Below are 14851 nucleotides of genomic sequence, written 5' to 3' on the forward strand. Positions count from 1 at the left end.
CAGTAGAGCATGTTGGATTATAACATGTCAGATTGCTTTGTACTCAGAGAGCCAGGCATACATTACAAGGAGATAAGGAGTCTCAAGGCTTTGGTTTCCAAATCAATTGATAAACATGCCATCAATATATCACTTCCTTCAGATGATAGACCTAATTCTTACACCAAGCCCATGACATATCATTCTTGTTACGTCCACATACAGCTGGCAGAACTGCAAAGAATAATGGGTCTTTGCCATTAAATTGACAGTTTTTAATAGTTTTCCCTGATGGCTTCTTATTTCACCACATTTACTAACATTGTAGAGATGAGAGAATCGCTCATCTAAACGAAGCAAAGCACTTTGCTTGATCAGTGGTCCGCTCATCAAGTCAGCTGCCTGCCCTTCCTCCCAGGATGCTGGGAAAAGCCGCATTCAATCCTGGGAAACCTCTTCCAGTTCCAAGATCCAGCTTTTCTCCAGGCACACGGGGTGGAGCAGCGCTGACAGGCAGGTGAAGTGATGCGAAGTGCCTGGCTATGATTACCTGTACTATGCTACTGTAAGTCACTTCCATTGATTTTTGATGTTCTAAGGCTGGGTTCACACTACGTATATTTCAGTCAGTATTGTGGTCCTCATATTGCAACCAAAACCTGGAGTGGATTGAAAACACAGAAAGGCTCTGTTCACACAATGTTGAAATTAAGTGGATGGCCGCCATTTAATGGCAAATATTTGCTGTTATTTTAAAACAACGGCTGTTATATTGAAATAATGGCAGTTATTTACTGTTATATGGCGGCCATCCACTCAATTTCAACATTGTGTGAACAGAGCCTTTCTGTGTTTTTAATCCACTCCTGGTTTTGGTTGCAATATGAGGACCACAATACTGACTGAAATATACGTAGTGTGAACCCAGCTCTAGAGCTGTAAGAAGACTGAATATGGAGTCCCCCTCCACTAGACATGAAATCTACTATAGTATTAGGGTCTGTGTAAAAAAAAAAAATTACTGTGTAAAGAAAGAAAAAAAAAGTTTATTCATTAATTAAAAAAAACAAAACTCCCCTAATAAAATTTTAAATCACCCCCCTTTCCAATTTTATAAATAAAAATAAATAAATAAACATATTTGGTATCGCCAGGTGTGTAATCGCCCGAATTATAAAAATATTACATTCCTGATGTTACACAGTAAATGACGTAAGCGCAAAAATCCACCAATGTGTCAAATTGCCCTTTATTGGTAGCATAAAATCCAGAAAAATTGTAATAAAAAGCGATCGAAAAGTCTCATATACACAATCAAGGTACCAATAGAAAATGCAGTGTTTTATTTTCAATTTCACAGCGCAAATTTTTTTTCTGGTTTTGCAGCATATTTTATGGAAAATCTAAGTCTGTCATTGCAAAGTACAATTAGTGGCGGAAAAAAATAAGGGTTTGTTTGGGCCTGTAGGTGAAAAGAAGTGCTACAGCCTTTTAAACGCGAGGAGGAAAAAACGAAAGCGCAAAAACGAAAATTTGCACGGTCCTGAAGGGGTTAATAATCACGGCCATCATTTGTACAAGTACGGCCACTATTATGAAATAGCGGACATTATTTGGCCTCAAAATTGCAGCCATCCTAAAAGACCGTCAAATTGCCAGAAAAAAACTGTGTGCAGACATAGCCTCAAACTTTCATATCTTTGATGAATCAGCTGAATGTTTTATGTGTATTTTATGTTTCAAAAGTACTAAAAATTTTTTCCCTCTTTGTTAGATCATAGATGACACGTCACTATGAGTGGAACTCAGCAAGCTCGGTATGTAATAGTTGACACTTTTTATCCTTTTTAACATATTCTCTGCAATAGCATACATATTGTATGTATTTATTGCTTGTTAAAATTAGTTTTACATATATATATGGTTATGGCAATCCATCATACTTCTACTGCTTTAAAATTTTTATTGAAATTTTTAAAGGGCCCAATAAAGGTTGAATTTTACCACGCCATCTTGGGTTTAGTCTTCTTTGGAGGTGGTCATCCACACCAATTTTATTATAGTAGCAGCAGACAATAGAACTTTTTTCCCTTGCCAATCTGGCTGGTCTGTGTAAAGTTATAAGTGTTTGTAATGCACTTTGTTATCTCTGCAATCTGCTCATCAGCCTGCTTCCATTTATCTGACTGCCGCTTCGTGCTGCTCCTTTCTGGGAGGGAAGTTTCCCAGGACTGGATACAGTTTTTCGTAGCGCCCGGAGGCAGCTGGCTGATGAGCAGATTTTAAATTTACTTATCTCCACTATTGAGTAAAGGCCCTATTACACGAAACGATTATCGGCCGTATTCCGCAAATATTAGCCGTTATGGCCGATAATCGTCTTGTGTAATAGAAGACAAAGATCAGCCGACATATATGATGTGACAACGCTCGTTTGCACCTTTTCGTCGCCCTGTGTAATAGGAGTTTAAGGGTACAGTACTGTACAATTGTCTGATTTTCCCATGTGATATGAAGTCAAGCATTTAGAGATACAATGGCCTTAACAATTGTATGATACGCACATGAGTTGTGTATGGCTCATATTGTTATTTGCAAACAGATTCCCTCTCTAACTGTACTCCAACAACCCGTCTAGATGTTCTCTGTGTCTCCCTGTGTCACATACCCCATGCAGTAGGCATGTATATATACGTTCCTGCACTGACGGGGCTTATGATATGTGCAAAACCGCTGCAGTGAGAGCGGTCCTGCACACATCAGTGCGTCCGGGCCGGAGGTAATGAGAGGCAGCTGCGATCCAGCAGCTGCCTCCCATTAACCCCTCAGTGACAGAACAAGCTTCTGTCACTGAGTGATCGGGACCCCCGCAGCCACGCTGAGGGAGTCCGATCACTTGTGCCGACAGGCGGGGGTAAGTCACTTACCTCCGTCCTGTCGGATTGGAAAAAAGTTTTCAAAAAGTATTAACCCCTTGCCTCCGCAGCCTGTTTTGGCCTTAATGACCAAGCTCATTTTTCATAATTTGACCTGTCTCTCTTTATTTCATTATAACTCTGCAATGCTTTAATGTATGCTCACGATTCTGGGATTGTTTTCTCGTGACACATTGTACTTTATGTTATTGTATTTATTTGATTAGTATTTTGGGTGTTTTTGGGGGAAAAATTGCAAAATATTATGAAAAATTAGAAAAAAATAGCATTAGTATGACTTTCTGCTTCTAAAAAAGTAAAAAAAATTTTTTTACGGGCCAGTTAATTTATGATGTGAATTGGAGCAGTTTGTATGTTAGAAACCCCCATAAGTCACAGCATATTAAAAACTGCACCCCCTCAAAGATTTAATCAAGAGGTATAGTGAGCATTTTGACCTTACAGGTGTTTGAGGAAAGCATTACTCATTAGGACATAAGAATTAAAAGATTAGCTTTTTTCCCATTAAGATTTTCATGTTTAAATTTTCATATTTTCACAAAGAACATAGGTAAAAATGCACCTCAAAATTTGTAACACAAGTTCTCCTGAGTACAAAAGCACCCCCTTTGTGGGCATAAACCCCTTTTTGGGCATATGGTAGGGTTTAGAAGGGAAGGAGCGCCCTTTTACATTTTCAGTGCAGATTTTGATGGAGCAGTTTCTGGGTACTATGTGCACTTGCAGTGCCCCAGTAGCACCAGCAGAGTGGACCGGCCCCACAAATTACCCCATTTTGGAAACTAAACCCCTTAAATTATTCATCCAGGGGTGTAGCAAGTACAAGGGCTCCAAAGGTGTTTGAGGAGAGTGGGCAATGAAAATATATATATTTTTTCCCAGTGAAATTCATTTTTGGCTTGAAATTTCTCATGTTAACAATAAAGAAAAGGAAATAAACAATTAAAAATGTATTACCCAATTTCTCCTGAGTATGGAAGTACCCTATATGGGGTCAAAACTGTTGTCTGAGTAAACGGCAAGGCTCTGAAGGGAAAGATGCTCTTTTCACATATTTAGCACAGAATTTTGTTGAAGCCTTATTTGGGGTCCATGTGCATTTGCAGCGCCCCCCATGGTACTATTACAGAGGAAACTCCCCATAAATGACCCCATTTTGAAAACTGGACATCACATACAATTCGTCTAGGGGTGTAACGAGCATTTAGACCTCACAGGTGTTAAAGGAAAGTCTTAAGCATTTTGCCATAAAAATTTAAATCTACATTTTTTACAATAAACTTAACTTGTTGCGCAAAATATCTAATTTTCACAAGGAACACGGGTATAAATATGCCCAAATGTGTTACCCAGTCTCTCCTGAATATGGAAATACTTCATATGTGACCATAAACTGCTGTTTGGGCACATGACAGGGCTCAGAAGGAAAGGAATGCCATATTAAGGGCACATTTTGCTGGACTGGTTATAGAGTACCATCTACATTTACAATGCCCCATGTGGTACTAGTACAGCAGAAACCTCCCAAAGATTACCTCATTTTTTTAAGTAAACACCCTCAGAAACATCATCTAGGAGTAGACAGAGCATTAAGAGCCCACAGGCAAGCTAAATGCACATAATTTTTCCAGCTAGGCCATTGCAGTGCAACATATGTTGTGCCCCATTTGTGCCACCAGAGATGCGCGCACCCCTTAAATTTAGGACTATTTTGAGATGCCACATTTATATTGTTTTCTATAACTGTACTTTTTTTTTTCTTTTTTGCACAATGAAAACACTTAAAGGGTTATCCTAAGACTACAAATTACCACCCATGTGCAGGATAGGTGAAAAGTGATTAGTGGGGGTCTGATTGCTGGAACCCTACTGATAATAAGTACGGGGGTCCTGAGTGCTTTGAGTGAAGCAGTGGTCTTGTATGTGCACTTCCACTCCATTCAGGCTCTAGGGGTCTGACAGAGATAGCACATAAGGTGGCGGAATATAGTGTCCAGCTATCTTGAGAAGTCCCATATTGTGTGAATGAAACTGGGATCCAGTATTTTGCTTCATTCACACTCGGGACCACCACTTTTAAGATCAAGTCAGGGTCTCAGTGGTTGTCATCTAATCTGTGGAATTTTTTTAAAACTTTTTGTAATACAGGCCTTTATTGGTGAAGGATCACTTTTTATATTTTTACACCTGATTATTATAGTACTTGAAAAGCACTATATTGTAATCCGTATTCTTCTTCCGTTTCTTCTTCTTCCAGCCATTTTTCTGCGCGTAATGCAGCCCAAACCGCTTTGCGCACAGACTCCGTTCAAACTGCGTTTCGAAGCACTTGGCGGTGTGAGGTGTGCTATCTATTTTTCGTTTCAATCGGATATGTCGTTTTTAAGAAATTTACATTTAATGACCACGAATTTCCCATAGAAAATAATGGCCCATTGGAAATAATGGCCACACTCTAGCCGCTAACAGCCAATCAGAGCACATATGCAAATAGCTGAAATATAGCAGCCAATAGAAACTCTAAGGTCTTGTCAGGCAATGTCTCACACCATCCACAGTCACATGTCCACTATTGGCCAATAGAAGATGTAGAAGATGGAAGGTCCTTAACGATTTTGTCTCACTGACATGAGTAAGATTGTCATGGTAATCGAGCAATGATCTTTACCATTATAAGTAGCAAAGTCGCTCTTGAAGGGACCCAGGTCGCTCTTGAAGGGACGAGACCCAAGTCGCTCTTGAAGGGACGGGACCCAAGTCGCTCTTGAAGGGACGAGACCCAAGTCGCTCTTGAAGGGACGGGACCCAAGTCGCTCTTGAAGGGACGGGACCCAAGTCGCTCTTGAAGGGACGGGACCCAAGTCGCTCTTGAAGGGACGGGACCCAAGTCGCTCTTGAAGGGACGGGACCCAAGTCGCTCTTGAAGGGACGGGACCCAAGTCGCTCTTGAAGGGACGGGACCCAAGTCGCTCTTGAAGGGACGGGACCCAAGTCGCTCTTGAAGGGACGGGACCCAAGTCGCTCTTGAAGGGACGGGACCCAAGTCGCTCTTGAAGGGACGGGACCCAAGTCGCTCTTGAAGGGACGGGACCCAAGTCGCTCTTGAAGGGACGGGACCCAAGTCGCTCTTGAAGGGACGGGACCCAAGTCGCTCTTGAAGGGACGGGACCCAAGTCGCTCTTGAAGGGACGGGACCCAAGTCGCTCTTGAAGGGACGGGACCCAAGTCGCTCTTGAAGGGACGGGACCCAAGTCGCTCTTGAAGGGACGGGACCCAAGTCGCTCTTGAAGGGACGGGACCCAAGTCGCTCTTGAAGGGACGGGACCCAAGTCGCCCTTGAAGGGACGGGACCCAAGTCGCCCTTGAAGGGACGGGACGCATGTTGCTCTTAAAGGGACCCAAGTCGCTCCAAAAGGTACTAGACCCATGTCGCTCCAAAAGGTACTAGACCCATGTCGACCCATGTCGCTCTTAAAGGGACCCATGTCGACCCATGTCGCTCTTAAAGGGACCCATGTCGACCTTTAAGAGCGACCTGGGTCCCTTTAAAGGACTCAGGTCGTTCTTAAAGGGATCCAAATCGCTCTCAAAGGGACCCATGTCGCTGTTAAAGGGAGGGGACCCATGTCGCTGTTAAAGGGACCCAGGTTGCTCTTAAAGGGACGGGACCCATTTGGCTCTTAAAGGGATGGCACCCAGGGTTAAAGTTTCTCTTAAAGGGAAGTCACTGGTAAAGGGGCGCTCTTTTCAAGCACTATGTATTTCCCTAGAAATGCAAATCTAGTTAATTTATGTTTTTACACTTTATTATTTTATTTTTATTTATGTTTTTACACTTTATTTTTTTTACTTTATTTCTTTGGTTCCCCACTGGGACTGGAATTGTTGGATCGCTAGTATAGCACATAGCAATACATTTGTACTGCTATGTGCTATAACTGTTAGTTTTACACTGACAGCCTGTGAGACAGAGCCTGTGGCTCCATCTCACAGGTTTTTTTATTGGGGCCATGTTCAGCAGGTACACAGCACAGGCACACATTAGGACCATGCGATGGCTAGTATAACACATAGCAGTACATCAGTACTGCTATGTGCTATACCTGACGCTGACAGGTATAGCACATAGTAGTACTGATGTACTTCTATGTGTTTTACCAGCCTTCACAGGGTCTAAATGTGTTCACTCTATAGAGGTGATAGGAGGAGGGAGCTCCCACTGTCACCCATCTTAACCTGTGCATTACCCATTGGGACCTGTGCAGTGTGATCGCTGGAACCCGATGCCTGTCTGGGCCTGATTCTTCTCTTTAAAACATGCCCCCTGTGTATCTTCCTGTCTGAAGTGATCCCCCCTGCTGTATGTGATCTATGACTGACAGGAGAAGGGAGCTGACCCTGGCAGCGCGATCGCGGAGTCCCGATGTGTCCCTGAACCTCCTGATTCATGGCACAAGCAACTGCTGCTACAGAAGCCTGTGAGATTGCGTTGCAGGCTCTGACAGGTTGTCACTTAGCCTGTGAGACAGAGCCTGTGGCGCTATCTCACAGGCTTCTGTAGCAGCAGTTGCTTGTGCCATGAATCAGGAGGCTCAGGGACACTTTGGGACCTCGCGATCGCGCTGTGAGGGTCCCGATGGATGACATGGGGAGCTCCCTTCTCCTGTCAGTCATAGATCACACACAGCAGAGGGGATCACTTCAGATAGAAAGTTACACAGGGGGCATGTTTTGAAGAGGAGCATCAGGCTCAGACAGGCATCGGGACCCAGCGATCGCACTGCACGGGTCCCAATGGGTGACAGGGGGAGCTCCTCCTTCTGTCAAGCCTATAGATTCCATGGTCAGTACTGACCATGGAATCTATAGGGTTAAACTAACTGGCCGGGCTCCGGTGTGTCTCCTGGCTGTTGCCAGGAGACCCTGGGTCCTGCCGGTGGCCACAAACCGTAAACATCACTGTGCAATTTTGCACAGTGCTTGTTTACATTCATGACGTCCTGGGACGTCATTTTGGGGGAAGGGGTTAAAATACCCTTATAAATCCCCTCCCAATAAAATTTTTAAATTATAAATTACATTTTAAATTAAATTTAAAATTTATAATTAAAAATTATAAAAATAAAAATAAATAAACATATTACATATCATAGCACGCAGAATTGTCTGATCTATTAAGATATTACATTATTGTTCCCGCATGGTGAACGGCGTAAACAAAAAAACCCACCAGGATTGCTGATTTCAATAAATTATATATCAGAAAAAAAATTAACAAAAAGCAATAAAAAATTCTGTTACACCAATATGATATTAATAAAAACTAGAGACCATAGCGCTAAAAATGACACACCAACCAGCCCTGTAAGTCGAAAAATAAAAGCACTATGGCCTTAGAAGGCAGGTAGGAACATCAAAGCGCTCTGTCTTGAAGGGGTTAACCCTCAGGGGACTGGGCCAATTTACATTTTTGCGTTTTAGTTTTTTCCTCCTTGTGCTTAACTCCTTAACGACATCGGGCGTAAATTTACGCCCTGATGCCGGTAAGGGAGTTCAGAGCGGGGCCGCGCGGCGGCCCCGCTCTGAACCGCGCCGGTCCCGGGTGCCGCGTGTAGCCCGGGACCGTAGGTATTAGCAGGCACGGTCCGATCGCCGTGCCCGCTAATACAGTAATCAGATGCAGCTGTCAAACATGACAGCTGCATCCGATTACCGGACGCAGCGTCATCCCTGGTGTCTAGTGGGGAGATCGCTCCTCCGGGATGTTATCCCGGAGGAGCGATCTCCGTAAATGAAGCCGGCCGGGGACTGCTCCAAGATGGCGCCGTCCCCGGCTCGGCACTCGTTTACTTCCGGCTGCAGCAGCCGGAAGTAAACGAGTGCCTATCTCATGGATCTCTGCAGCATATCTATGCTGCAGAGATCTCAATGAGAGATCAAAGCACTTATACTAGAAGTCCCCCAGGGGGGCTTCTAGTATAAGTGTAAAAGTTAAAAAAAAAAAAGTCATTATTAGTAAAAAGCCCCCTCCCCTAATAAAAGTCTGAATCACCCCCCTTTTCCCAGGTTATAAATAAAAGTAAATAAATAAATAAACAAACATGTTTGCTATCGCCGCGTGCGTAATCGCCCGAACTATTAATTAATCACATTCCTGATCTCGCACGGTAAATGGCGTCAGCGCAAAAAAATCCCAAAGTGCAAAATTGCGCATTTTTGGTCGCATCAAAACCAGAAAAATTGTAATAAAAAGCGATCAAAAAGTCGTATATGCGCAATCAAGGTACCGATAGAACATATCATGGCGCAAAAAATGACACCTGACACAGCCCCATAGACCAAAGGATAAAAGCGCTATAACCCTGGGAATGGAGCGGTTTTAAGTGTCGTATATTTGTTGACAATGGTTTAAATTTTTTACAGGCCATCAGATACAATATAAGTTATACATGTTACATATCGTTTTAATCGTAACGGCTTGAGGAACATATATAACAAGTCAGTTTTACCCCAGGGCGAATGGCGTAAAAACACATTTCCCCCAAATAAACTAAATGCGTTTTTTTTTTCAATTTCACCACACTTTGAATTTTTTCCTGGTTTCGCAGTGTACTTTATGCAAAAATTCAGCCTGTCATTGCAAAGTACAATTAGTGACGCAAAAAATAAGGGCTCATGTGGGTCTCTAGGTGGAAAAATGCAAGTGCTATGGCCTTTTATGCACAAGGAGGAAAAACCGAAAACGCAAAAATCGAAATTTGCTCTGTCCTTAAAGGGTTAAAAGGCCATAGCAGTTGCATTTTTCCACCTAGAGACCCACATGAGCCCTTATTTTTTGCGCCACTAATTTTACTTTGCAATGACAGGCTGCAAAACCAGAAAAAAATTTAATGTGTGGTGAAATGGGAAAAAAAAACGCATTTCTTTTATTTGGGGGGTATTTGCTTTTACACCATTTGCCCTGGGGTAAAACTGACTTGTTTCTCAAGTCGTTTCGATTACAACAATATGTAACATGTATAACTTTATTTTATTTGATGGCTTGTAAAAAATTCAAACCATTGTTAACAAATATACGTTCCTTAAAATCGCTCCATTCCCTATCCTTTGGTCTATGGGGCTGTGTGAGGAGTAATTTTTTGTGTTTTTTCGCCATGATGTGTTATTTCTATTGGTAACTTGATTGCGCATATGCGATTTTTTTTTTTATCGCTTTTTATTACAATTCTTCTACATTTGATGCGACCAAAAATGCGCAATTTTGCACTTTTGGTTTTTGCGCCGTTTACTGTGCGAGATCAGGAATGGACATGTTTGTTTATTTTTTATTTATAACATGGGAAAAGGGGGGATTCAAACTTTTATTAGAGAGGGGGCTATTTTTACACTTATACTAGAGGCCCCCCAGGGGGACTTCTAGTATAAGCACACTGATCTCTCATTGAGAGAATTAAAGGGGTAGTGCAGCGGTAAAAAATTATTCACAGAACACCACACATTACAAAGTTATACAACTTTGTAATGTATGTTATGTCTGTGAATGGCCCCGTTCCCCGTGTCCCACCACCCCCACCCGTGTACCCGGAAGTGTAGTGCTTTATACATACCTGATCCGTGCCGACACGCGTCCGCCATCTTGTGCCAAACGTCATCTTCGGCCAGCCCGAACATCTTCGATGTTGACGCGGCCGGCACTCGGGAAGATCGAAGATGTTCGGGCCGGCCGAAGATGACGTTTGGCACAAGATGGCGGACGCGTGTCGGCACGGATCAGGTATGTATAAAGCACTACACTTCCTTGTACACGGGTGGGGGTGGTGGGACACGGGGAAGGGGGCCATTCACAGACATAACATACATTACAAAGTTGTATAACTTTGTAATATGTGTTATTCTGTGAATAATTTTTTACCGCCGCACTACCCCTTTAATTTAGCAATTAGAAAACCTTTGAGATTCCTTTTTGGAAAAATCTCTCAAAATGGCAGCCACTCCTACTAGCCTTACACAGCCGCACATCTCCTGTGTTCCTCTTCATTGAATCTGAGGAAACCCACGCAAACACAGAGGGAACATACAAACTCTTTGCAGATTTTGGCCTTGGTGGGATTTGATCCCTGGACCCCAGCGCTGCAAGGCTACAGTGCTAACCACTGAGGTGTAGTAGTACAGGTATAGATGAGGGGTGTAGTAGTAGTAGCAGCACAGGTATAGATCAGGGGTGTAGTAGTAGCACAGGAACAGATGAGGGGTGTAGTAGTCCAGGTATAGATGAGGGGTGTAGTAGTACAGGTAAAGGTGAGGGGTGTAGTAGTAGTAGTACAAGTATACATGAGGGGTGTTGTAGTAGTAGTACAGGTATACATGAGGGGTGTTGTAGTAGTAGTACAGGTATAGATGAGGGGTGACTGGGGCAGGATACCACACATGGAGGGCCCCCGTCTCTGGAGGAGGCCACAGGGACTGCAGGATAAGGTGATAGCGTTGCTGTGATAACTGGAGCTGTACAACGGATTGGGGGTCTGCACTGCACCCCCCAATCCCGCTGTACAGCTCCAGCACCGCAGCAACGCTATCACTTTATTCTGCAGTCACTGCGGCACTGCAGTCACTTTCCTTCAGAGACCGGAAACCTCCATGTGTTGCCGGGAGGGGAGCTTGTCCTGCTATGTGTAAGGGTCGGGGGCAGGTTAGCAGTGGTTCAGCTAGCTTAAGCGGCTGGAGGCTGCCCACACTGCACCTCACCGCAACACCCGCCCAGCCCACATCTCACCACAGCCACTGCCAGCCTGGCCCTCTCCGGACCACCTGCCCCGCACCGTACCGCCCACAATGATTTTTTGTGAAAATTGAATTTACAACTTTCACAAAAAATCTAATTGATTATAAAATTCGCCCAGCCCTAATAATATATATATATATATATATATATATATATATATATATATATATATATATTGTGAGCTTTACAGCTCTGGGATCGTAGCATTGTCCTTGTTATGGCACAGAGACAGGAGCAGTCTTTTTGCCAATGCGGGGTTTTCCCGTATTAGGGGTTTATTGCAGCATAAGATGCATACAGCAGTAACACATACAGAACATAAAGAAAAACCTGCTCGTCTGAGCACTTACTATACAGGTAAGTTCCCTCACTATACCTTGTAGTAAACCAAACAGAACCTTGTGTGGCAGATACTGGCTTGCTCCAGTCTTCCTTCTCCCAGGGCCAAAACAGTTAGTCCAGGGTAGTAGCCACACCTAGTCAGCTGACTTGCTGACTTAGATATACCCAACAAGTCCCGGCCTGGAACATGGGGAGCAGGCACCCACCCAACACTTTGCCTGCTCCCAATAAGAGCCGGCCCGGAACTGACTGAAACAGTCAATCTAACACTACACGTATCAGCTGCCTAACACTGCTGACACCATCTAAAGGCTCTTATTTCACCAAGGCTCCATACCTTGGTAACATGCGCCTGCGTCTCTCCAGGTATATACCAAGAACCTGGCCGGGATATATATACCATTGCAGACTTTTCCAGCCGCTGCCTTACAATATATATATATATATATATATATATATATATATATATATATATATATATATATATATATATTAGTTTATATGATGCTTTGTATTGCACTGGATAATATAAACTTAACTCTTTAACTGGCAGGTTTCTCTAAAAGGAATGTGAATTTTCTAGCCTACAGAATTGATGATGTTATGATCTTTGGCTCACTACTATACTGTCTTCTCAGGCTTCTAGAAACACACCATGCTATTTTCATTTCCCAAAGATGTTATTATTCAGAACTACCTGTTACTCGGTGCTAACCCTCAGCTAACAGCTCACAAAGGGCTTAAAATATCATTCACATCCAATGCCCTCTGGAGCAGCAGAGATCAGGCACACTGTAGGAGTCTCTTTAGCTTCAGCCAGCTGATATGTTTTCTGAAATTTTATGTCTTGTCTTATTAGGAGTTTACGTTACTGATGTCACTGTGATGTCACACGGTTTGTTTTATTTTTACAGGGAATGCTGCCTTTTGTTTCAGGCTGTTGCCTCGAATGACTGCTTAGCAATGAGGACACTTCTGCAGACAGATGATACTGATCCTTTTGTTAGAGGTGGGAATCAGTCGTAGGCAATTTGCGTATTGGTGATTGTCATCTATTGATTGTCATACTTTTTTTAATTTTTTAAGTTATTTACTTTTAGTTATTAATTTTATTTTAGCTATTAATTTTAGATTTTTGTATAAATTTAAACATGCTGAAACAAGTGGAAGTTCTGCTTGCCTTTTATGCTTTATTTATGGATATGATGTACAGTAGGTCAGACCATAAGCTTCATAATTTAATTTGTATATATTATGTATAATATGTATTCAGTGGTACTGTACCTTGAATTACGAGCATAATTCGTTTCGGGACCGTTCTTGTAAACTTTTCCCATAAGAAATCACTGAAATGCAGACAATTGGTTCCACCCCAAAAAAATAACGATTTTTTTTATTCTGAATAACATGAAGAACAGATGAAACAAGCAATGAGAAAGAGATGAATATGTGATATTATAAGTTACTGTACAGTATAGCAATCAGCATGTGGAGTATCATGTATAGTAACTGCATAAACCCGAAAATACAGCAGCAGTTTGCAGATACAGGATGGATATGCAGATTCTCACAATGCAGTAGCGCAGCACAACAGGCTAGAATAGAGAAGCAGGGCTGCTCTCAGAGGTCTGTGTGGTCACATGACAGCAATGGGGAAGGGGTGTGTGTTCAGCGTGGACCAATCAGGAAGTGAGAATCCCAGAGTTGTGCAGGAGGACAGAGACAGAAACTTTATATACAGCAGTTTGAATGGCTGAATGGTGTAACTGCAGGCAGATTATAGCAGCAGTGTGTATAGCTGAGTGTGAGTGCAGGCAGATTATAGCAGCAGTGTGTATATCTGAGTGTGAGTGCAGGCACATTATAGCAGGAATGGAGAGGAGTGGAAAAACAAGGACTGACAGAGACTGCAGGGAATATGAAGAAATGAGCAGGGCAGATGTGGGCACATAAATGCAGGACTCTCTGTCCAGGGGAGAGGGGTTATGGGGTACAGCTATGAAGAGATTACGTAAACAGTCCTGTTCCCTGATGTAAGCCCCTGTCTGAAGTGGATCTGCTAGGATTTGGAAGGTGAGGAAGACTTCCTGGGTCAGAGTACAGTAGTGTAAAAATGCCAAAAGATCAAAGTGACATTAACTGAAATCAACAGACAGCAAAGCTTCTCTTACTTATACTGGCACTAGAGATGAGCGAACCAGGTTTGGGTTCGAGCCCATCCGAACCGGAATGATCGGCATTTGATTGGCGGTGGCTGCTGAACTTGTATAAAGCCCTAAGGCTATGTGGAAAACATGGATATAGTCATTGGCTGTGTCCATGTTTTCCAGACAACCTTAGCGCTTTATCCAAGTTCAGCAGCCACAGCTAATCAAATGCCGAACGCTCTGGTTCGGATGGACTCGAACCCGAACCCGGTTCGCTCATCTCTAACTGGCATCAATCAAGAAGACGTCTTGCAGAAACAAATGTCAAGTGTGGTGGGTCTCCAACATTTTATAAGTTGAGTGGTGCTAGACTCATGGCTAGAGAAGGCTAGTGCTGAAGGAACTAGTACAAGTAGGGTGATGCTAGAGTTAGGCTACATGCACACATTCAGTAGTGTTTTAGGACTGTATATGATGTCAGCAATCTTCTTCCCTATTCCACAAACAATTTATCCATGATGCATCTTTATTGCATCCGTAATACATATTTTTTTTTGCAGATAAGCCAAAAAGGGGAAGGACGTTATGGATGTTTCTTCCCATACACTTCTATGGGACAATCTGTGCGGCAATTACGGTCCATACTAGGGCATGGCAGCAATTTT

At 42.9% G+C, this 14851-nt stretch overlaps 1 protein-coding gene across 1 annotated transcript in view; it reads left to right on the forward strand.

Annotated features, from left to right (window-relative positions):
- LOC138794893 (transient receptor potential cation channel subfamily V member 5-like) overlaps positions 1-14851 on the forward strand; it is a 70098-nt gene that overhangs the window by 12300 nt on the left and 42947 nt on the right. The window contains exons 2-3 of the mRNA XM_069973823.1: positions 1754-1796; positions 12954-13048. Coding sequence (XP_069829924.1) covers positions 1774-1796; positions 12954-13048 — 118 coding nt within the window. The 5' untranslated portion in view covers positions 1754-1773. The remainder of the gene's footprint in view (positions 1-1753; positions 1797-12953; positions 13049-14851) is intronic.

This window comes from Dendropsophus ebraccatus, chromosome 6 (genome assembly GCF_027789765.1).
Source record: "Dendropsophus ebraccatus isolate aDenEbr1 chromosome 6, aDenEbr1.pat, whole genome shotgun sequence".
NCBI classification, from domain to species: Eukaryota; Metazoa; Chordata; class Amphibia; order Anura; family Hylidae; genus Dendropsophus; species Dendropsophus ebraccatus.